The sequence below is a fragment of the Octodon degus genome, unplaced genomic scaffold (assembly GCF_000260255.1).
Source record: "Octodon degus isolate 3935 unplaced genomic scaffold, OctDeg1.0 scaffold00201, whole genome shotgun sequence".
Lineage (NCBI taxonomy): Eukaryota > Metazoa > Chordata > Mammalia > Rodentia > Octodontidae > Octodon > Octodon degus.
The window spans coordinates 2,928,337-2,953,571 of record NW_004524777.1 but is presented as its reverse complement, the minus strand read 5'-3'; the positions used below and the strand labels follow the sequence as shown (position 1 = coordinate 2,953,571).

The 25,235-nt window shown below is 44.2% G+C and overlaps 1 protein-coding gene across 2 annotated transcripts in view; it reads right to left on the bottom strand.

The window, feature by feature from the left end:
* Stard8 (StAR related lipid transfer domain containing 8) overlaps positions 1 to 16,520 on the bottom strand; it is a 77,559-nt gene extending 61,039 nt beyond the window's left edge. For both annotated transcript variants that reach the window (XM_023704710.1, XM_023704711.1), the window contains exons 1-2: positions 16,340 to 16,520; positions 539 to 572 (exon numbers count right to left, since the gene is read on the bottom strand). In XM_023704710.1, coding sequence (XP_023560478.1) covers positions 539 to 572; positions 16,340 to 16,384 — 79 coding nt within the window. In that variant the 5' untranslated portion in view covers positions 16,385 to 16,520. The remainder of the gene's footprint in view (positions 1 to 538; positions 573 to 16,339) is intronic.
* Positions 16,521 to 25,235: the final 8,715 nt, after the last annotated feature.

Below are 25,235 nucleotides of genomic sequence, written 5' to 3'. Positions count from 1 at the left end.
AGATTTGTTAGAAAGCAAATGCAGGGAAAGTTTTAACCTGCAGGTTACATCTGTCCCCTTAGTTGAGCAAGCCCAAAAGCCTGCCTTCCCTTGGAAGCCTTCCAGCTAAAGCATGAGTTGGGAGGCTCACAGACACCCAAGCCCAGAGGCCATGTCTCTGCCCTTACCCTTTCACTTACCTGTTCCTCTTTCCTGATGATTCCCAGCCCTAATACATTTCTCAGTGGAAAGAAAGCATTTGAGAACAAGGGAAGTGTGAAATGGCTGGGATTTGCTGATAGCTCTGGAGGGAAATCCTCCCCTGGCTCCCTGACAAGAACAAGACCTCAGTCAGGAATAAAGAGGCTCTGCCCCTAGATCAAGGCAGGGCCTATGGAGGCCAGGAAATGTCCAGTGGAGGGAGACAGAGAGAATGTCTTCAGCTTTGTATCTCAGCCACTGGCTCCATTGCAGTGGGCAGGGGGCGGGGGATCTGATCAGCTGGTCTGTAAAGACCTTGGAAAAGCACAGTTTTGCATTGTGTGCCATTTGCACTTACCAGCATTCTTCCTCACTTGCCGCAATGGGAAGCACTGCAAAAGAAACAGAGAAATCACAATATTGCCCAGATGCAGTGCCAGAACTGAAAGAGATCCTTAGAATGAGCAAGTTCAATATACCCATGTTGTAGAAGGATGCATTGAAAGCCCACAGAATAAAGAAAAGGAAGTAAGGAACATAGCAGAGCCTAGAATCTCAGATTTCTGACTGCTTGCTCCGTACTCCTTCTTCCTATCCCACTGGCTGGTGGCTCTGGCTCACTTTACTATTTTGGGATGAAGAGATAGGGAATTAGAGACAGTCTCCACAGCTGGTTCCAGCAAAGACTGTCAAAGAATCATTCAACACTGCTTGGCACATACTATCCTTGATATAGCATTGACCAGGCCAGATGCAAGGTGTGTTGGTGGAAACAGCAGTACAGTATTTAGAATTAGAGAGCCCAGGTTCAGGGCTACCTTCCTCTATTTACTGCCAACTTTGTGACATTGGACACCACCCAGAACCTCTTGAGCCTCAGTTTCTGCATCCATGAGACTAAGAGAGCAATAATCCTGACCTCATGGGCTTTACAAGAGAACAATGTATATGAAAGCACTTTTTTAAATGATAAAGCAATTTATAAGTTCATTCAACAAACATTTATAAAGCGCAGTGCCTACTGAGCATGAAATGCTAACAATATTGCTGTGATCTACACAGATAAGGTTCTCCTACTGCTGAAATCCTAGTAGGAGTGGACCATCAATGAGTAAGTAAAGAAATAAGGAAACTTCAGGTAGAATTGAGAACCAGGAAGGAGAATATTTAAAAGAGGACAAGACACAGAGTGATTGTGGAGAGTGAATAAGAGGGTGGCCACAGGGAATCTCTCTGAGGAGCTGAATTTTAAGCAGAGATCTGAATGACAGTAAATAACCAGCAACATGAATACCTGGATTCAGAATTTCAGAGACACAAGTTGAAGACAGACAGGAAAGCAAGAGTTGAGTTCTGCAGGGTTTTGAGAGGTAAGGTGAAGATCCCAGTAGGGTACAAAGATGGTTGGGTACAGAGCAGGGGATTTGCACCTTAAAGAGCTTGCATCCCTACTGGCTACGTTGTAGGCCTAGGCTGCAGATTCGGGGTGGATGAAGGGAGACCTGACAGGCAGACAATGGCTGGGAACTGAACAAAAACAGCAGTCAGACACTTTCCAGAAGTAGTACAGATGATAAATATATACATGAAAAAATGTCCAGTGTCACTGATGATTTGAGAGATGCAAATTAAGAGAACACTGAGATTCCATCTCACTCCAGAAATAATGGTTATCATTAACAAACCAAGGAATAACAAGTGCCAGAGTTGTTGTGGGGGGAAAAAGGAACCGTCTCCACTGTTGAAGGAGTGTAGACTGGTGCAAGCACTGAGGAAATCAGTGTTGAGATTCCTCCAAAAACTAGGACAAGTGGTACCATTTGACCCAGCTCTTGCCCTTCCTTCCTGATCTCTTCTCCAAAGAATTAAAAAGCATCACACTACAGCAATTACGTTCACCTTATGTTTATAGTGGCATAATAGATAAATCTTGAGAAAAACCCAAATGCCTATCAACTGGTGAATGGATAAAAAAGATGTGTGTTTTTTTTATACAGTGGAGTTCTACTCAGCCATGAAGAAGGATAAACTTGCGACATTTATAGCTAAATGGATGGACCTTGAGACCATACTCTTAAGTGAAATAAATCAGACACATATATGTAAATATCGCATTATCTCTCTGGTATGAGAAACTGAAAGTGTAAATAAGAACCAAAATGTATAATAGGTTTTTGTGAAATAAGAACTGTTCAAAGGGAAAGGGGAATAGGGCGTACAGAAAAAGAGAAAATTGAGAAAAAAGGATAAAATGGAAACAGAGCTTTTAAATAAGAAGGAGAAGAGGGGTTGAAGGGAGGGCAGGGGAATGAGAAAAAGGAACTAAGATATATCACATACAGGTACAAATTTCCCACAATGAATGTGATCGTTATACATTTTTAAATTGTACCAATAAACTTAATTATTAAGAAAAGTAGATATAGAGATGTTAAGTCAGCAGTTAAAAAGGAAAGATAAAAGGAAGGAAGGGAGGAAAGAATTGGTCCTCAGAGATAGAAAGGAACCATCTCCAATGCTGTAGGAGTGTAGACCGGTGCAATCACTGAGGAAATCACTGTGGAGATTCCTCCAAATACTAAGACTAGAGGAACCATTTGACCCTCTTCTGCCTTTACATAGCCAAACTTTGAATCCAACATAAGGTTATCGGCAGCGGAATTGCCTAAGCGTGTGTCATACCTCTTACCCTCAGCACAATGACTTCCATTCTAGGTATAGACACGTGGCCACAGTGATTCCTAATCCTAAAGATAATTGTCATGACCTTAAGTCACCCAAAAATTACTAAAGGTCAGGCCCACCATAGAAGGTCACAGTTGACCACAAAAGAGAGAGAAAAAGACAAGATTGGAGGTGCACCTGCCTGAGTATTCACTGGCATGGAATCTTTGAGATTCAGAGATACTCTCTTTTTTGAGAGAGTAAGTTTGAGAATGAGACAGGTATTGGCATAGAAGGAAGACAGATATGAAAGTCCCTTACAGAGCTATAAAGAGGACTATGGTTAAGCAAGTTAGGGATAGACAAAAGAAAAGGATAAAAGAGAAAGTATAATGGAGTGGAAGAGAAGGAAGAAGTAGCCCCCATGATGTCCTAAATGTGACAGTTACAAAATTAGGAGATGGAATTATGGTGGGGGTAGACTGCTACTCTGAATTCCTGCTCTAATCATTTGAAATCCCCTCCTTTCTCATCATAGCAGCCTAACATCTATTAAGTCATCATTCAGTATGTGTCTCCTCAGGGCTAGGCCTTGTGCTAGGTACTCAGCCTAATGACAGACTTAAGGACACAGTGGTACCTTGGTACATGTCATTAAGAGGCTCCAGAAGGCATGATGAGTACCAAAAACCATGAGTAGCACACAGATGCTTTTGGCTGGAAAGGAAAATAAGTCAAAGACAACACCAACAGGTTCCAGCTTATCCATTGAGTACCAAACCAAAAAGTACTGGGACAGGATTTTCACAACAAAATGGGCCAAGTAACAAATTTTGAAGCATTCAAGTACGGATGTGCAATAGCTCAAAAACTAAATAGCCCTTAAATTAACAGAGATATATAGGAGCAATCATCCTACATGGTAGTTTCTACTATCCTCATGTGACACACGAGGAAAGTAAGTCCAGAGAAGTGCAATGACTTGCCTATGGTCACACAGTCAGTAAGTGTCAGAACCACACCTACATTTGAGGTCCCTGGGGTCCCCAATTTTATTGTATTCTATTTTTTCCCTCTAAGGGTGGAGCTATGAGTCCTACTCTGCTTCTGATTTAATTCTGATGCTCTTTGGGTAGCTGAAAGCTTTGCATAGGAAGATGAGGTATGAACTTTTGCAGCTGAGAGTTCTGCTACAGAGTAAAGAATCATTTTGTTTCTTAGTTATAGAACATATCCCTTAGACTGGGCCATTCTGAGCCTAGGAGCCAGGTTGGGGATATAGCTCAGGGACACACATGCCTGCTTGGCAAAAGCAAGGTCCTGAGTTCAATTCCCAGTACAAACACATTGTTGAGTGAACCTAGGAGCCAGAAATCTAGCAACTATAAAAGCTAACCACTCTGAAGAGCACCAGGATTATGCTCGATAATTGTCCCATCCAGTAAATTGTTCATCATAGTGAATCTATTAACTCATCATTTAGTATATGTCTCCTCAGGGCTAAGCCTTGTGCTAAGTGCTCAGGAATTGAAATAAATCAGACAAGATCCCTGCTGCTGAGGAATTCCCAGGTAAGCAGGGAATCAGTCACATGCACAGATCACCACACTTCCGTATGCGTGCTGCTGGCAAGCACCAAGCCTTGTGGAACTGATCACAGGGAGCAATCCATTCCTGGGAGTCAGGTGCAGTGTCCTAAGGACCTGCATGAAGTGGCATTGAAACAGGGCTTGAAAGATGAATAGATGCTCCTCGGGCAGGCAAGGGGCCAAAAAGCATGACGGGCGAAGGAGAAAACAAGAAAAGGGTATGGAGGTACCACACTGTGAGCCTTGAGCCACATGCCAGGCAGACTGGGGCAGCGCCCTGGGGGCAGGAGCCAGATTATGGTGGAGCTTTCTTTCTTTTTTTTTTTTTTTTTTTTTTTTGCAGAACTGGGGATTGAACTCAGTCCCTTGCACTTGCCAGGCAAGAGCTTATTCTATTGAGCTTTCTCCCCAGCCCCTACATTTTTAAAAATGTATTTAGTACAGGGTCTTCAGAGTTCCACTACACAGGTTGGACCCATGGTGATCCTGCTGTTTTCACCCTCCCAAGTGCTGAGATTATAGGCGTGCGTCACATGCTCAGTCAATATGCCTCTCAATATGCCCCAGGGACAGGGCCAGCACAGCACTGAACCCCGGTCTTTGCATCTGCCTAAGCAGGCACTTTAATCCACTAAGCTATCTGGCCGGCCCTTATGGTGGATCTTTCAAGTCATTTTAACAAACATGAACTTTATCCAGAGCCCAATGAAGAGCATTGAATGGTTTAAATAGGGAGTAACATAATTATGTTTATGTTTTAGAATGTTACTCCATTTATGGAGGGAAGGATAGATCGGGAATGAAGAGGCTAGGCAAAACTGAAAAAACCAAAGACAAAGAGACTAGAGCAATGGTAAGGTTCTGAGTTGGGCAGTGACCTTTAGAAAATGCAGAGAAGACCAATGTATAGACAATTCACAAGGTAGAACCAGCTTCTATGATAGGATGTGGGTGGGTAGGATAGCTCCAAGATTTCAGGCCTGGCAGCTGGGTCAATGCACTGTGAACTGAAATTGGGAACAGAGAAAAAGTAATTGACAGGTTCTGGGAGGGCAATCTTTCTGTTGCAATAAATCTTACCTAGGTCTCTAGCATTTTCAGGGAGTCTGTAGGATAACTGTTTACAATTGTCTGGTAGGCACCAGGGCAGCCATACAGATGTTAAGATGTAAGAAGGTGAACATGTTCACTGCCCAGAGGCCATTATAGTCTAGTAGGCAGGACAAAGAATGGCCAGACAGAGGATACAGGAAGAGTTTTTGTTGTTGTTGTTGTTGTTGTTGTTGTTGTTGTTGTTGTTGTTGTTGTTTGCACTACTAGAGATGCAATCCAGAGCTTTGCACATGCTAGACAAAAGCCCTACCACTGAGCTGTAACCCTAGTCCTTTTTATCTTTTATTTTTCAATTTTTAGAAAAAAAAACTTTAATATATTTGGTACAGGGTCCTACTATGCAGCTCAGACTTGCAATGATCCTTCTGTTTTCAGCCTCCCCAGTGCTGGGATTACAGGCTTGCACCACCATGCCCAGACTCAGTCTCCTGCTCAGCATGCCCCAGGACCAGGGATTGAACCTGGTCCCTGCACTTGCCAAAGCAGGCGCTTAGTCCACTGAGATATCTCCCTGGCTGTTTTATCTTTTATTTTGAAGCAAGGTCTCATAAAGGTGCCTAGCCTGACCTAAAACTGGTGATCCCCCCACCTCAGCCTGCTGAGTAGCTAGGAATATAGGCATGTGCCACAAAGCCTGGCGTAGAAGAGGAAATTTTTAAGAGAGATAGATTGAAATAGTACAAAAGAGAGAGTCGATGTCAAAAGGGGGATTGAAAGCAGAAGGATGGTTGTGGGGTGAGAAGTAGGAAAGAGTAGTTTGGAAACAAGCAATAAAGCTACTGACAAGCCTGGCCCCAACCTAGGAAGCCCTCAGCTGTAAGTGACTGGATTGGTCACACTTGCCCAGCGTCTTCTCTGCTTAGCCTGCAGTCTCTTGGACCAGACCCTGTTTTGCTATGAGGAGAACCCTGGAAATATGTGTGTCCTTTCCTTGCCTGGTTTCTCTGCTTCATCCTCCACCTTTGCTGCCCTCCACCCCCATACTCCATTGCCCCTGAACAACTCCATGCCACAGACTCAGGCCTAGGGCCACAGTCACGGGAGTACGTTCTTCACATTCCAGCCTCCCCCAGTGCTCTCAGCTGGACCACACAGAGCCCTATTCACAGCTTGGCCCCCTTTCTCCAGAGTGGGCTCTTACTGCCTCCAAACTCTATCTTTTGCCAACACAGGCTATGGCTTCTATAGGAAACAAATTCCCCTGACCCCTCTTGAGCTGACTCCTTTATCTCTTGGGGTCTCTCAATTAAGAGGTGGGTGCTGTGGGTTTGGCCCCTTGTACATGCATCTGTGTGTGTGTGTGTGTGTGTGTGTGTGTGTGTGTGTGTTCATGCCCTTGATGTCCTAGCTCCGGGTTAGGTCGGGAGTAGGGGCTGTGTTAATCCCGGCTGTCACTGGACACAGGAATAGATGGAACGTAGGCTGGATCCTTAGAAGAGCTCATAGTCCAGCATAGAGACAGCTGGATAAGTAAGAAGTGATGTGTGGGCTGTGGCAGGATTAAATGTGGCACCAGATGCTAAATTGGAGCACGAGTATTCTAGCACCAATTTTATGCCTTGAGCCAAAGGCCTGGGAACATACATTCATGTTCAAGATATAAGATCTGCCAGTGGTGAGCTGCTTCAGCCCTGATGGATGCCAACTTCCTCCCTGGAAAGGCAGAAGAGGCCCGTGTTTAAAGGCTGACTGGCACAGACATTCTGAGCTTAACTTTACTCCATTGTCCATTTCTTTGCTGGACCTCAGACTTGTTGCCCATAATGACTTCTTGTCCCCTGAAAATTATCTTCTTTCCATCAGAGGGAAGTAAGTGAGAAATAGCCCCAACAGAGAAAGAGCAATGGAAGAAATAAATTATTTCTAGAAGGCTTTTGTAGAGCTCAGTCTCAGACGGCCTTTGGGGAATTACTGCTCTGTGTCCCCACTGAGGTGCCAGAGACCCACATTGGCTTGGAATATGTGGGCTTCATAAAGGCCTGAGTCTCCATTCCTATCTATCAGCTAGGGAATTGTCATCTTCAGGTAGGATACAAAAGTAAAGAGGGTAGAAAGGAGACAAGGAACATTATAATTTTTAAAACTGTTCTTCTAAGAAAAACTCCAGCTTCAGTACACAAGGTTGTGTGATATTACAGTGCCTATTTCTCTCCCAGGAAACTAAAAAAAATATTCCTAAGGGTCTTAAAGACATAATAAGCCTACAAATTGGGTTCCTACTTTGACCTGCTCTTTCTCTTCCACACTCCTTCATCCTCCAGGAAGCAGCACCAGTAAGTAGACAAAAGGTCTCTAAACTTCAAACTCATTCAAGTGGTTCTAACCTAGCGCGCCAAATGGTGGCCTGACAAACAGTAAAATACACATCTCAGGTCACCCAACTGCAGGCCCCCCAACCCACGAATAATTCTCCCAACCCCAGACCACAAAGAACCTCTCTTCTGAGGGTCCATGCTCCATTCTGAGTATGGGCTTCTTTAATCCTGATGAATAAACCTTTCTAATGCATCTCACTCATGTGCTCTGCAGTTCTTTTCTGTTATGTAAGGCAAGTAACCTACAACCAACCCATGGGTGGGGTGAGTTGAGGTTCCTATGTACTCTTTGGGGGACCGCCTCAGACCCATCTGGAGATAGTCTGACACCTACTTATCTAACCAACCTCAGGAATGCTGATCACTTTATAAGTCAACCTCAACACACACCAGAAATTCCTACTGCCTTGGGATCTTTTCCCTTCAGTTCCTTCCTGCTAGTTCAGAAAGAGCCTCCTTTCTTCCTTTCCTCCCTCACTCCTTACCTGGTTTTTTGGGCTCCTACCCTTCTGGTCTCCTCCACTGCATGCCCTACTGGCCTTGTTTTTACAGCCAAGTACTAGCCCAGAAGAAAAGGAGAGCTGCAACCCCAGGGGTTCTGTAGGTAATCTCAGGATTGTCCTATTCCCAAGGCCTGCTAAGGAGGACCTATGACCCTCCTTCCTGCCCAGATGTGGGCACTCTTTATAGGAGAGGGACCATAGAGTGATAAGTATAGGGAAGGGCTGAAGGGAAGAGAGACAGCAGGTCCTGTGAGGGATGGAGCCTCCTTTTGAAACTGGAGACTGAACCACTCTGACAAGGAGTGGGAATACATGCGGGAAGAGGAGAATAGTGGAAGGGCCTCAACAACTTACTTCCTAAAACTGGAGTAGAAACATCTGTGTTGTCTGCTGTTCTTTTACTTTCACAGGATGCCATCAATTTTAAGCTTTCCTCAGCCAGGCAAGGAAGGGAATGGTAGGTAAGTGGAGGATCTGAGTCATAGACATAAGGTCACCTAGAGTAATGAAGCTACCATATTCATACTTTAACTCCCTACTTGGGACAGGGTGTTTCATATGGCATCAATACAATCAATTTCAAAGGAGTGAATATTTTGCCCACAATGTAGATAAGGAAACTGGGGCTCAGCAAGAAGATGCTGAGGCAGAACCTGAACTAGCAGATAGTGTTCTGTTGACAGCTACTCCATATTATTTTAGCTCATTTTTCTTCCCATCTTGCCAGGGGTGAATCAAGCCAGGGTAGAAGAAAAGTCAGGGAAGGTCATTCCATGCCTATATCCTGGGCTTTGCGCCCCCTCTCCCACACACACTCAGCACAGGACTTTCTTTTCTCTGTGCCTTGCCCGCCCTGCCTTAGAACTGCCCATTGACCTGGGCCTCAAGGCCCTTGTCTGAAGCTGTAGCGACTGTGGTCCAGCTCCATTCCCAGGGATGGTCAGAGGGATGGGGTCAAGGAGTTCCCCTCCCCCATTCCACTGTGAAACCTCTGACCCTAAATCTCAGCACAGGCCATCTGAGCTGCTGCTCCTTATTATTACTGGTGACTTGGAGATGTAGGCCGAGTTTTGGTTTTGGTTCCCAGAGCTTTCCAGGCCTCCAGCTGTTCTCAGGCCCTAGGGGCTGCTAGGAGGACCTGCCTCCAGTGCATGCTCTTTTTCCTGTGCCCGGGCTCCCCTCCTTCCTCCCCAGGGACCTGGAGTGGAAATTACTGACATTTTGGGACCAGATACTTTTTCATTTGGCCCGGAAGTTCATAGAAGTATAAATGCAACATAATGAGACTATCATCAGAGTTGGAAGCATTCTCCGAAATAACCGATCCAACTTTATATTTTCTAAGATGAGAAACTGAGACATAGATTGCATAACTATGGTTATGGTGGACTTTGGACTAGAGTGGACTTTGGAACTGGAGTGCCTAGGACTTTGGATTTTGGAACTAGAGTGCCTAGGTTAATAGTTCCGAGGTCTATATTTAATAGCTGTGTGGCCTTGGTTAAGTTTCCAAATCCATCAGTATTTCAGTAAAATGAGGATGATGAAAATGACAGCCCTTGCCTTGCAGGCTGACAGTGATGATGAAATGAGTTGATATATGTGAAGGACTTGGAATATTGTACACTACAGTGTGCTCTCTCTATAAACTGCAGCCAGTATTAGTTCAAACCTTCATTAGTCTTTGGGGAAAAACATCGAACCTGGCACTGCCAATCTACACCCTTCCCCTGTACTTCTCCCTCTGCCAGCCACAGTGGCAGGAATACCTTCCACCTCCAGGGCTTCCCCACCTATATCCTTTTTGGTACCAAAGAAGCTGAAAGCAAAGGAAGACGTTTTATTCAAGGAGACACAGGTCAGAGTTGAAGCATGGCTTCCTATTCCCCTTGTCACATTCCTATGCTCTCCCCTTTCTCACTCTCCACGACACTGCTCTATCTCGGATGAACTCCTGAGCAAATCACACCAGGTGTTCTTTGAACAGACCACTAGGAAATAGAGACAAGGCTTACGGGATTCATGTCAGACAAATTCTCTACTCCCAGGCTGAGACTGAGGCTGATCCAAGCTTTGCTGTTGCAGGAATTACCTGGACCTCAGTGTGGTTGACTATCCCTCTGTCAGGACAGCTAGGCAGAGCGGTGAAGCATGGGTACCAGGTAAACTGAAGCTTTTACCTTCATACACTGACATTTCTTGGACTGCACCATTGTACCCAGCAACAGGGGACTTGAGGGGTGTGAGTGTGAAAAATTTATTTCATATACACTGTACACATGAGGGTAGAGGCCCACAGCTATTTTTCTTACCATTATTTATTTTTCCAGGGCCTAACACAGTGGCTCACACATAGTAGGTCCTGAATGTATATTCCTGGTTAAATGAACACAGGAATGAATTTCATAAGTTTATCTCTCACCGAAGGAAATTCTCCTTTCATCCACAATAACAAATAAGTACATTATCATACTTGGCCATTGCTACTTCATCTGATTCTTGTTATAGTTTCACAAAGTGGAAATGATAATTTTGTCCAGTGTGCAAATAACAAAAATAGATGATGCTTAATAATAAAGATAGCTGATGAGGGTTTGGGAGATAGCTCAGCAGTCTGAGCACCTGCTTGGCAAGCTCAAGGACCCGAGTTCGATCCCTAGTACTGCATGTCATGCTGGCCCCTCGCTGAGGCAGCCACTGAGACCAGGAATGGTGGCACATACCTGTAATCCCAGTGCTGGAGAGTCTGAGACAGGAGAATCACTATGAATGCAAGCTGTGTAGTGAGACCCTGCACCAAATGAAAAGTAGCTGATGTAGCTGTCACTTTTGTATGAGTTTAATAAAGTCTTAACGCATTTGGGTTCCAGAACAATCTTAGAAAGCAACTACTGGGGGCCGGGGAGATGGCTCAGTGGAATAAGTGCTTCCCTGGCAAGCGCAAGGGCCTGAGTTCAATCCCCAGTTCTGCAAAAAAAAAAAAAAAAAAAGCAACTACTGGACCAGAACAATCTTAAAAGGCAACTACTGGGCCAGCCAGATAGCTCAGCAGAATAAAGCGCCTGCTTAGGCAGAGCTCTGGGACCAGAGTTCGATCCCCGGCACTATAAGCTGTGTCAGCCCCATCCCCAGGGTGCGCTGAGGCTGCAATTGAGACTTGGCATGGTGGCGCGCACCTGTAATCTCAGCAATTGGAAGGCTGAAAACAGGAGGATCACTAGGAGTCCAATGTACTTAGTGAGACCCTGCAGACCCTGTACTAAATACACTAAAAAATAAGGATAAAAAGCAACTATTATTATTTATGTTTTACAGAGCAAGAAACTAAGGCTCAAGGGGGTGAAATGGCTTTCTCAAGATCATAGAGCTAGCAAGTTGTGGCTTAGATAGGCGAAGGGAATGAACCCATATCTTCTCGCTCTAGACAACCTGGCTTTTCCCTGCATCATGAGCATTGAGATTGAAATCCTACACCCAAAGTTCAGTGTTTCAGGCTGAAAGTATGGCTCAGTGGTAAAGAACTTGCCTCCTATGTCTAAAGTCCTGGGCTCCATCCTCAGAAACACACACACACACACACACACACACACACACACACACACTTGCCCCTCACACAATACACATCCTGCATGCAGTATGTGAGTTTTACTTGAGGTGACAGGGAGAAGAAATGGGAAATGTAGAGACATCCTGGATGCATCCTGGAGGGCAATAGCTGAATCACCCAGTCATTGTCAAATCATTTATTGTGTTATATTTACACCCACATCTTGCCAGACTAGGGTCCTGAGTATGAGGATAGATTCACACATCAGGTACATGCATGTGTGTGTATTACTGTGAGCCTGCTCCAGGGGTGTAAAAACTTGTACTTGTAGGAAGAGAAGCCCAGCCAGCCAGTGGAGCAGCCACACGGATGCCCCAGGCTTATGTAGGGGAGCACATTCACAGGAGAGGATTGTGGGAACACATAACTGGGTAAACTCGGGGGACCCCTTATGCGTATAGGCCATTATAGGCCTGACCGAACTACATGAGTACAGTGACCAGGGGAAGATATGGTAGCCTGTGTTGGACCACAACTAGGTGATTGATCTCTTTGAGATTTCCTAGCATACAAGGAACATTTCTGTCCTTGATTTATTCAACTCTTATTAAAAGTCTTGTGTGTAGGTAAGACAAAGTTGTTACCACATAGGTGTGTTTGTTATACCTGTGTGTGTGGTTTATTACAAATGTCCCACCTTGTATTGCTGCTAGATTTTTACCAGAGACAAGTTTCATTTGGATTTTGCTCCAAACAAGTAAGGTGATTACAATCATCATGCAGACCACATATGAATATGGCTGTGTCCTGACTTTCTCTGTGTCCTGAGGAACATCTCTGCCCTGTCTCTGCCTCGGGCTCCTCCTGAGTAGTTTGGAGGGAGGAGTAGATGACTCTAAGAGCCTTTTGAGCTCCGATATGGTGTGCTTATCTACTTATGCTGTCAGAGGACAAAATGGAGGGAGATTTGGCCCTCTGAAAGCCCCCCAGAGGTCATGGCGAAGTGAAGCTCCAGTGGGATTCTTCACCATTATGCCAGTGTCCCCTAGGAACTTATGTGACCTGAAACATGTACAGTGACATGAGAGAGGATTCATGTTCTAGCTATTTATTATGCATATAACACCATGATAGGGACTGCAATGAGCAAAAGTTCACATCAAAGAATCAAAGAAACAGTCCTGTGTGTATGTGCGTGTTTGTGTGTGTGTGTGTGTGTATGTGTGTGTGTATGAGAGAGAGAGAGAGAGAGAGACAGACAGACAGACAGACAGACAGACAGACAGACACAGACACAGACACAGACACAGACACAGACACAGACAGAGGCACACAGAGAGACACAGAGACAGACTCCTCATAGGCATGCTTGGGTATGCTGATAGGCTATGGATACTTTCCTGGACCATTTGGGCCCCAGAGAAGACACATCAGACATATATGGAACTATTTATTTTGGGCCCATCTCATAGCCAAACATCTTGTCCCTTAGCTGCACCTAACCTCAGAGAAACTCAAAGTAATCTTTTGTCCTGGCCTGGTCTCTTGCCACCATTCCAGTATTCTTGGCATCTGAGGTGGCAACCTTCAACTCTCTAATGGGTCACTTGTGTTACTAGACTCAGGCAGGGTCAAAGGAGAAGATTGAGGGCAAGTTGTGGTCTTGTCTCACACAAGACCTAAGACCAAAAAAAAAAAAAAAAAAAAAAAAGACCTAAGACCCTAACACTTCAACAGTAGGAATAACCTTTGGAAATCTGCTTTCAATAAGTCATGTCTGACAGGCCACCTACTGTAGGAGGAGCACATGAAAAGCACACTGTCACTGGATTCTCCCAGCATCTCTGAGGCAGACACTGATTAGTACCATTTTGCAGGCAAGGAAACAGGCTCAAAGAGGGCTCATTCAAAACCACAAGGCATGTATGTGTGCATGTGGGTGTGGGATGAAGTTTCAACCCATCTTTGTCTGTTGTTTTCCTCCTTTCACCTCTTCAGCTGATGCAGAGCCCCGTGTGGCACAGGGTAGCAGGGGACTTGGTTTCCTGATCACAACTACAGGAAGCTGAACGAGATCTGAGAAGCCCCCTTCAGCTATGCTTGTTCATAGGTGTGTAGCTGAGCGTGTACAAATGTACGTGTGTGTCCCAAGTTTGTGGGTATGCACACACATGAATGTATGTCATGTAAGCATCCTGAAGCTGGCATAAGATCACTAACCCTCTCTTGGGGGTCCTCTAGTCCAACAGTCTCAAAGTGCTGAATGACTTGGGGATGTTGGCTGGATGTCTGATTACTTGAGGTAATGAACGCAAAAGGACTAGTTTGTGCCAGACACTTGGCATGGTTAACAAGGCAGTGGACAGGGGTGTCTCTAAAGCATCAAACTTCAAAGGCAGTTTCACTTCCCCCTCCCTTGTCTTTATCATTCTGTCCAACGCTTCATCATCTCCTCCCTAGCCATCCTCACTGCCACTGCATCCTTTCTGGACTCTGCGTCTCCACTGGACCCTTCCACCCTATCCTCACCTGCTGTTACTTGAGTGCTTTTCCTTAGACCATCTATTTTGTTATATACCTACCTTCCTGAAGTTCATTACCCATTCCCTAAGACAGTAGTCCCCAGACTTTGGGATTTCATAGACAGGGAAAACAGTCTTTAAATAAACAAATAGAGAAATAGTCACGTGGCAAACTTCTTTATTTTCCCAAGGACAGAAATTTAAAATATTTCTTATTTTGGAAAATAAAGACCATTTGAATCCCCACCAGCCTTAGGAAAGAAACAATAATCTCCAACTAAAGAATAATTTTGAGTTGAATTAATTTAGTGTTATGAAAACTACACTACATTATCTCTTCTTTTCTCCTACTCCACTCCAGGAAGGTAAATAAAAGCCACCAAGTGAGCATGGATCAATCCCAAGCCCTCTGTTTTCTCTTCCCTAACACCTCTCCCCTTGAGCCCCATGCTTGCACCCATCTCCAAATGCACCCCTCCCCCAGGCACCATCACTCAGTTGCCTCATGAACTCTTGCTCGTGCGCTTCCCTTTTCCAGGCATGCCTGGAATGCCCTCCCCACCCCCTTGGACTGACAAACTCTTCCACCCTCACGCTCAGCCCAAATGTGACCTCCTGTGAAATTTTCCAAGTCCCTCCCAGTGGAGTAGATAGTTCTTTCCCAAAGGTCCCAGCAGTCCTTTCATCCTATCTCGCAGGCAGACCAGCTGGTTGCAAGTCTTCCCACCAGCTTGGGCTGTGGGGAGCCACATATGTCAAGCGGGCAGAGGCTTAGAGCTCAGACCACAACTCTGTCAGTCATATCTGAATGACCTTGCAAATATCCCATAACTATCCAGTGTCCTTTCGTCAACTATCAAAGCAGGAAAACAATGGATTGTGGCAGAGATCACCACTATGGTGAATCATGTTTCAACCATCTCTGTGGCTTCTGCTGTGTGAACAAGGCTATCATAGGCACTTCACAGAAATGTACTAGCTGGCTGTGGATCACAGTATCTGCATATAACAGGTACTCGATAAATAACTGTCACTTTTCTTATCCATTTTATTTGTGACACTGGGAATTGGATCCTAAAACTTGCACTGAGCTACCCACACCCGTGTGGTACTGGGGATCAAACCCAGGATCTTCCTTTTGAGTTTTATCCCCAGCCACCCCTCCTTTTTGAGGTACTGGGAACTGAACTCAGGGCCTTTAAACTGAACTATACTCCCAGCCCTTTTGACTTTTTATTTTGAGAGACAGTTTCAATAAGTTGCCCAGGTGGGCCTCAAGCTTGCACACTTCTTTCAGCCTCCCAAATGCTGAAATTGCATGCATTTGCTAGCCATGCCTAGCTTACCATCCTCTGCTTTTTGTTGTTTTGGGTCATACTTGGGATTGGATCCAAGACCTTGTGCATTTTAGGCAAGTGCTATATTCCCGAGCTACACCCAAGCCCTTGTTAATCCTCTTTTTGAAGGCAGAGGCCATGTCTTTTATGCCTTTGTGTAGTTTCTATGGAGCTTAGAACATAGTAGACGCTTGACATATGTTGATGGAACAATAATAATAATAATAATAACTTGTGTGAATTCTACATGCCAGATATGCTAGAAACTTAATATACACCATCATTGAATATATAAACAGTAGCACCAGCCTTCTCCTCACCTTATAAGGCTGAGGCTCAGAGAGGTTAAGTAGCTTGCATTTGTAGCAAGGCTGGAGAAGCCAAAGGCAAGTGTTAGGATAAACAGCCAGCTAGATCATTTGTTTCCATAGGAAAGCAGTAGAAGTTCGCAGAGCTGATTAAGTGATAGAGGCAAGACTAGAAGCTGGTCTGGTCTCCGTCAGCACACAGTGCCAGCTGCCTCCTCCCTCAGGGATAGTGGGATGGGCTGGGGCTGGGCAGCCACATACCTTTACTTTCCTGAAGCAAGCCCAAAAAACGTCCAGCAGAGGCATGGTGGAGCGAGGGGAGGTGGCAGGGCCCGGGAGGGGACACAAGCCTCTCTCTCTGTAGCCCAGGACAGAGGGAACCGGGGACTCTGAGAGCCAGCCTTGTCCCTGCACTCCATCGGCCAGCACCAGCACAGCGAGCAGTACTGCAAGAGAGTGGGAGAGCCGAGAGGCTGAGAGCCGTCCAGCAGCTGAATGGCAGGGAGGGAAGAGGAGAGGGAGGGAGGGAGGCTGGGTAAGGAGGAGGGATCGGGAGGCGGGTCACCAATTCAAACTCAGCATCGTTAACCAGTTGATTGAGACTGGACAGCAGTGTCATTTGAAATTCCCCGAACGTTACAGTTCCCTGGCCTGGGTTGCCAGCCCTTATGCTGGCTCTCCCTCAACTCCTCACTCTCACTCTCACTCTCATTCTGTGTGCCGAACTTCTGGTGGCTTGCCTCTTAGCCAATGAACATAGCAGCCTCCTGTTGGGCCCCAGGTACACCCAAGACCATGCAGGCTGGTGGAGAGAGTGCCAAGGAAAATGATCAGGGCAGCACTTGTGAAGGTGTGGCAGCAGCCAGAGGAGCAGAAAGCTGACAGCTTTCCTAACCTTTCTCAGGCCAGGAGCTCTGGGCCCTGTGTCAAAGGGTCATTCTCCAACACAGCTCAGAAGTCAGGAATCCCAACTCTTTCTGGGCCTTGAGGGAAACCGTGCCCTCTGGGTTGCAGTTTTGCCAACTGTACGGTGAGAGGTAGGGTTCAAGGGCTTAAATCTCAAGTTTGCTGTATGACTCTTGTTGGAGCTAGGTACAGAGCAAGTCTGGAAGGAACCCCATTTCAGATAACAATTACATCTCTCTGAACTGCCAAACTCCCCTGGGCATCCACAGGAAGTCAGGTAACATCCTCAAAAGAATCTGAGTCCTCGAAGGTCATTTCTTCCGTGGCCTTGCCTCAGTAAAGAGCCGGCTCTCTCCCTTGGCTCACAGACTAGGGATACATCCTCTTCTGAACACCTTTGGAGCAGATGGGGCTGTCCTCCATTTCCCTACTCCCACACTCCGAGCCCTTCCAGTCCTGAAACCTAAAGTCAAATCCTCTGATAACCCAAAGTCAATTATTTCAGCAGAAATAAAATTAGCACTAGACAGTTCTAGAGGCTTTCTGGGCAGCAAGCCATTAAGAAATAGTGATTCTCCCTTACACCCTATCTCTTCCCAGACCTTGGAAGGCACAGTGCCAGGGCTGGTGGCCAGAGGGCTCCCAGGAACCCCATGGAAAAGAGCCAGGCTTGGATCTCTGGGGGCACATGTCATCATGAGGCCCTAAATAACTTACTCCCCCCTTTCATTTCTCCTTCACAGACCAAGTTGGTCAGGCAAAGGGCCAAGTCCTGGAACCCGGGAAGGTCCTAAGCCTGCTGTGAGCAAACCTCTGCTTGCCTTCAAGAACTTTCCTCACTCGTGGTTCAGTCCTGCAGTTTGCCCAGAGAGTTGGCAAGTGTCCATCCAGCTCTGTTTACAATGCTCTCTGGCATTTAGTTTCCCCATTTGTACTCTGAGGGCTTTGCATTAACTGATATCTCACCTTTTGGCCTCTGACAGCAAGACTATCTGAGGTGCAGGTTCTACTGGGCCATTCAGGAAGATCCAGTACTCAGCAGGAGCTAAGATGAAAAGCTCCTTTATTGTCACCTCTAACTGAGCCCAGGCTTATAGGGAGAAGCCCTCAGTGTGGCAGAGCAGGGGTGCAACATAAAGAGCTCAAGCAGGAAGAATGCCTTCTCTCTTTGAGCATGTACCCTCCTCACTTGCAGCCAGAGAATGAGGATGGGGAAGATGGAGCAACTGCTGCTGAAGAGGCACATGGATGCCTCCCATGGCTTCGGAGTCCCCTGCTCCTTGAAGTTCATTTCCTTCATGAGATCCAAGCCTCTAGCTGGAAGCACAGCTCTAGTGGCTTTGGGCACCCATTGCTATTTGTTTCTCAGTAAAATTAATTTAAAAAATTTAATTTAAAAAAATATCTGGAACCCAAATGATGCATAGTGTAACTCACTGACCAGAGAATGCAGGAGGCCTCTGTTTTAGTCCTGGACATTTTATGTCAGTTTACCCTTGAGGTAAACCCATGAACTCTGGTAGCAGACTTCCCAGTGCCCAACCCGAGTTTTCTTACTTTAACTAGGCAACCTTGGACCTGTTATTGCCTTAACTTCTCTATCTGCAAGGTGGGGGATAACAAGAGTACCTACCTTGTTCTCAGGCTTTATCTCAATGAATTAAAGCATTTGTTACAGAACCTGATAATGTAAGCTCTCAATAATAGCTGTTTGTTATTACTAAATAAGCAGGAGCTTTGGGGGCTTAGATTTAAATCCTGCTTTGGCTCCCTTCTTACAATGTGGCTTACAAACCTGCATCGCTTCTCTGAGCCTGGGTGTGGATTCAAGCTTACAGAAGGCATTGCTCCTAGGAGTTAATAAGGAAGCATCCACACACTTATTATGCTTGGCTCATAACGTGCTCAGTAAATGTCAGTTCCCTTCCTCCATCTTTCTGTTTTGGGTGCTCCCGACTTACCCTGCCTCTGGGAAAATGCAAGCAGTATTGATTCGGCATCATCCACATGTGAGTTCAAATCCAAGCCCAACTACTTGTTGACTGTATAGTCACCTTAGGAGAGCCTACATCTCAAACACCCTCCATTTCCCTGACTGTCACATAAGCATGAAGATAAAGATCCCTATTCACCTTCTTGGCTTGTTAGTATGAAAAAAGGAGCATGAAGTAAAGTGACTTCTCTCAGTGCGCATGAGTCTTCTGTTCTCCCCTGGCTTCCTTCCCCCATAACTGAGTCCTCACATCCAACGTATGCCTGATAGATGGGTGCAGCAGTCAGGAACCCTGATCTCTTTGGGTGGTGATGGGGGCACTCAGTGTAGCAGTTAGGGAAGGGGGGAACTCAAGGGCTCAGCAGCTGTGGACAAGCAACCAGGGGAGGCTGGCACATCAACCCTTGCCTGACCAGCTGCCTTATTTCCCCACTCAAGAGTTGGCATTCCTCTTCTGAGCCTTGAGTCTCCAGTTTATGCCAAGGAATCTTGGTGGAAGAGAATAAAGGCTGACATAGCTGAGGTCTTGAGGAAGGAAGAAGAGCCTCTAATCCAAGGTCACTGCGTTCATACCTATGTCAGGTATTTAGATCATATTGGAGATGGGAAGAGGATAGGCTCGTGGATGACATGAATTCAAAACTATTGTTGATTTATTTGTTTTCTTTCCAGTGCAAGGAATGGAACCCAGAGCCTTACCCATGTTAGGCAAGTGCTCTACCACTGAGCTACACCTCTGGCCCAAACTATAGGAGGTTCTGACTTAGAACTGGGTCTCCTGCTGCATCATACAAAAATCCACTTCTGATCACTTTCTTTTCTTTTTCTTCTTTCTTTTTCTTTTCTGTACCAGGGATTAAACTCAGGACCTTACACTTGCCTAGAAGAGCACTGCTTTATACTATTAAATGTTGTTATAGCCAGCAGTGGTGGCACCCACCTTTAATCCCTGAGGCAGTGAGCCTGAGGCAGGAAGATTGCAAGTTAGAGGTCAGCCTGAGCAACTTGGTGACTTAGAGAGACTTTTTCTTAAAACAAAAAGCAAAAATGTTATGGAGAATGTAGCTCAGTACTAAGGTCCTATGTTCAATCCCCAGTAAAACAAAACAAAAATGAAAGGGTATTTCTTTGGGCCAGAGTGTAGCTCAGTGGTGAAGCACTTGCTTAACATGGATAAGGCTCTGAGTTCCATTCCTGGCATTGGAAAGAAAACAAATAAATCAACAAAAGGTGTTAAGGACCCTAAAGAATTTTCAGTTATGCAACTTATATTTATAATGTTAGAAGTTAAGATGAAGACATTTAAGGAAAATTTATTTTTAAATATGCTTAATGTTTTTAATGTTAACGTATTTTAGAGCATATTTTATGTAATTTATGAAGAATAACAATATCGTCCAAAACAAAAATAAATCTACTCGGAAAGTGACATTGCTTTATATATTTTGGGTCTCTTTAATGTCTGGCTTAATAGAAGACAGCTGGATGCTCCTAACTGCTTCTGCATTCAGTCTGTTGTGAGAAGCAGTTTGGTTGGGTAAAGCATATGAGGAAAACCCTGCTTCCTGCTGCAACACAATTTGAAAAAAGGAGACCTCATCGACCTTTAGAAAGATTCTCAGGGCCCCAGGAACTCGTGGACCACACTTTGAGAATCACTGCTTTAGAATATCCTAATTAGGCCACAGTAGAAAACTTGGAACCTCTGAGCTAGATTTTTAGAGGTTCTCATTCAGCACAAAGGGAAACTGTTTAAATTCCCTCACTGTGCAAAAAGGGAAGCGATGGCCCACATAGGAAAAGCGATTCCCTATTTCACACAGAGAGTCAGTGGCAGAGCTCTGACTTAGATCTGGGTCTCCTGCTGCACCATAGGAAAATCCACTTCCAATCACTTTTGGTTTTTTTCTTTTCTTTCTTTTTTTTGTGGTACCAGGGATCGAACTCAGGACCTTGCACTTGCCAGGCAGGCGCTTATACCACTGAGCTATATCCCTAGCCCTGATCACTTTCAACAAATGGCAGCTGTTGTACTAGAGAGGCTTCAGTACTAGCGCAACTCAGTTTAAGGCAGGAGTCAGAGATTTTCAGAGCATCCAAAGATCAAAGCACAGATAATCTATAAGGTCATAAGCCCCTGGCACTAGATGTATACAAGGAAAAGACAAAAGTTTGGTCCAACTAACTTAAAGAATAGACTTATTCTACATTTATTTAAAAAAAAACTATAGGGGGCAGGCATGATAGATCAGTGAACTAAAGTGCCTGCTTAGGCAGAGTGCAGCAGCCTGGGGTTCAATCCTCAGCATGCCATGCCAGCCCCGCCCCCAGGGCACGCTGAGAGAGCAATTGATACTAGAAGTGGTGGCCCACACCTGTAATCCCAGCACTTGGGTGGCTGAAAACAGGTGAATCACTAGAAGTCCGATCCACATAGTGAGACCCTGTAGATCTTGCCCTAAATACAGAAAAAACAAAACAAAACAAAAAAAAACTATAGGGCCTAAGGATGTAGCTCAGTGGTAGAGTGCTTGGCTAGAATACATGAAGCTCTCATGCTGGGGATGTAGTGCAGTCCCAGAACTACAAAAACTTTTTTGAAAAACCTTGTGTATTTATCTATTTATTTTCTACCTTTCATTTAACAGTGTCCAGTCATTCATTCAACAAATATTTATTTGGCATCTGCTATATACAAGATGATATGCTGGGTGTCATGTTCCAAAAATGTCACATGATTTAGATGAGAACAATACATCTCATTGTATTAGAAGACTACTGGTCTCACCTCTTTCAGTCATATTTATTTTATGTTCATTTTAGTGAGTGCTATAAACCCAGTGACCTTCAGCTACGGCATGTGTTGGGGAGGCAGACAGTGAAGAACTAAAAGTAAACTTGAAGAGCACTTGGGACTTAGCATTTCAGCATTTCATCTGTTTTTTCCTTGGTCTCTAGATATTTACCAGTCTTTCAATTAGTGCATTTCACTCTAACAGAGAGCAAATCCTGATGGAAATAGACTGACACTTCACAAGAAGGCAAGGACCTGCAACTTCTCTTTCCTTTTGAATTATGTTTTTTCTTATTTCCTATATGCTATGTCTGGAGGTAATAGAATATTTCAAGTTTGTATAACTGGAAAATATTTTACTTTTAGTTTTCAAAAGTATGTTTGCTAAGTATAAAATTCAGAGAAGACAGATTTTTATTTTCTTTCACTCCTTTAATTTAGTCTAGTTTCTTATACACTTGGTCTTTTTTTCCTTTCTAATGTGGAATAAGATGCTATTTAATTTTGTCCTTCCAGAGCTAATTTTTTATGTATATGCTTTAATGATTTTTTTCTTTACAGTGAGTTTTAAACAACTTCATTTTTTTGTATCTTGGTATGATTTTATTCAAATTTCTTGCGCAAAAAGTTCCTTTTTCTTGGAAATATGGTGTTATAAGTTCAACTAAATTCAGAAATTTGGGCTGGGGAGATGGCTCAGTGGAATAAGTGCTTCCCTGGCAAGCACAAGGGCCTGAGTTAAATCCCTGGTTCCACAAAAAAAAAATCAGAAATTTTAAAACTTTAAATATTTATTGCCTACCTCTTTCTACTTTGAGAATTCTAATTATATGAATATGTTTCTTTATTTTGACACAGAGTGAACTATTATATGACTGATCTGTGATTTCTTCTTCATTTTTATTTTGGATGGTTTTCATTGTTATAGTCAATGAAGTTTGTAAATAATTTATTTACAGTGCGCAGTCTATTAATCTCATGTGATGTAAAAAAAATTTACCTTCTTAAAAAAAAGATCTTTCTCCTAATGCCCTTGGCTTCTCTTCAGGTAAAACTATATTTCCTAGGAAAAAAAAAGAAGAAGAAGGCAAGGGCTTCTGAAAGGCATAGTCTGGATTTCCATTTCTAATAATCACTGGAGAGAACAGAAGCAAAGGAGTGCTCCTAGGAGATGAACATTTGTATTGTCATCTCCAAATATGGTCTTATATTTGACTTCTCAGGGATACAAAATTTCAGGGGCCGAAGCTATAGCTCAGTCACATAAGCACCTGCCTGGCAAGCGCAAGGTCATGAGTTCAGTCCCTAGTAGTAAAAAAAAAGAAATGAAAATTTCTCCTAAGAAACAGTGTTGTCCGGTGCACATGATTTTCAATGCAAAGCCAGACTGGAATTTTTCTGCCGACAATCCCAGGATCTTACATCCAGGTTTTCACCCATACTCTGTATCACTCATTCATTCATTCAACAGACTTTACTGATTACTCTTCTGTACTTGGTCTTGAGGATATAGAGATGATGACATTTGCAACAATATCTAGCATTTAATGTGCACTTTATGTGTACCTTTTCTGTGCTGAATACTCTGACAGTTTTGTCTTTTTTAGTTTTCACATCAATTCTATGTGAATATGACTCTTGTAATGACCATGCTATACATGAATAAACTCATTCTGAGAGGTGGAAAATATTACCCAAAGTCACATAGCCAGTAAATGATGGGTCTGGGTTCAAGTAAAATCCACCTGACTCCTGGGCCCATGTTTCTATCCTCTGCTTACATCCAATCCCCACCCTCAGAGGGCCAGCTGATGCTCCATAGAAGAGTTAAGCCATGGGGGCAAAGATGGCATATCGAAAACAGAGTATGAGGAAGTGAAAATACAGAGACCGTTCTACTGGAAACGAGATGAATGCCTGTTCAAGGGATAAGAAGCTTTCAAGGAAGAGCCAGCATTCAAGTTAAAAGATGGACAGAATTTGGAAAAATGGTAGGATGAATATTCCAAACAGAGGGAATGATGTTTTTAAAAATCCAGGTGTAAAACTTCAGAGAATACAAATGAGAAGTTTCATTCAAGTGGTCTGAAGTGCAAAATGCATACAGTCGCAATAGTGAATAAATAAAAGTATAAGATGCCCACTTAAATTTGAATTGATAATAAACCATGACAAAAATTTTGTATGTCTGAAGTTCACATTTAACTAGTGTCCTGTATTTTATTTGACAACCCCAGGGGTATACAAATGGTGTGCTAGAATGAGAAAGGATGGATTAGAACTAGATCATAGAGGGCTTTCAATGTCAGCTTTAGTAGTTGCCAAACAACATTGAAAGTAAACTGAAAACACTAGACTAGACCAGTAATTCTCTGTCATAGAGAAGAATAAACTTAAGTCATTTGTAGAAAAATGGACGCACCTTGACATCATAATATTAAGTGAAATAAATCAGATACACAAGCTTAAATATCACAAAGGTTTCCCTCATAGGAGAAACTCAAACTGTATATAAAGAGCAAAACAAAAGATAACAGGCAATAGAAATACATCGTTTGTAAAAAGAGAGAAGACCAAGACATGGGGGAGGAGGACAGAAGGAAGAGGTAGGGAATAAAAAAGAACTAAGGGGGGCCTGCCCCTTAGCTCAGTTTTTTTAAGAGGCTGCTTCCACAAAGCAGTCAGGCTCAGGTTGCTGTGGGTCAATCCCCACAACTCAAGCCAGCCAAACCTGCCCTGAAGGCATTCTGAGCCTGACAGGAAAAAAAATCCTTCTGCCATTTAAAACAAAAAGGAACCAAGATCTGTTAGGTACATGTGTCAACTCCCCATGAGGCATGTAATCATTATGTGCTGCAAACATATACTAATAAAAAGATATGAAAAAAGTGACTATGACACAAACACAGCCATGATCACCCTTGACAAATGACTATCCAGCAAGCCTTGTAAAAGGGTCTCAGTATTATCCATTGCTAAATTGGGGTCTTCCTGAGTGCTGAGTTATGCATATTGGCCATCCAGGAGCCCTTGGTTGGGGCCCAAAGTATCTACTATGTCATTGCTCAGACTTGGCTCCAAGCCAATTTGTTTCTTTCTCTTGCATTTCCTCAGATTCCTTACACCTGCACTCCCCAACTCCTATTCTTTTTCCCCCTCCTTCTACACTGGACAGTGTTTCTGCCCAGTCCCTTAGCTCTGCCAGACATAGTTCACCTCTCAGAGTCCAAATGATGGCCTTCTCACCAAAGCTTCTGGAGCCAACACTGCATGCCGAAGATTGCTCACACCATGGACTGATAATGAATGATAGCCCAGCCAATAATCAAATGCTCATAAGATCCAGTTCCCTTCTTCCACCACTTTCTGAGACTCATCAGGAATCATCTGTTGCCCACCCCGCCCGCCGAGTTCGATTTTCTGCCCAGTTCCGGGAGCCCCCAGACCCAGTCCTAGCCCAGGTC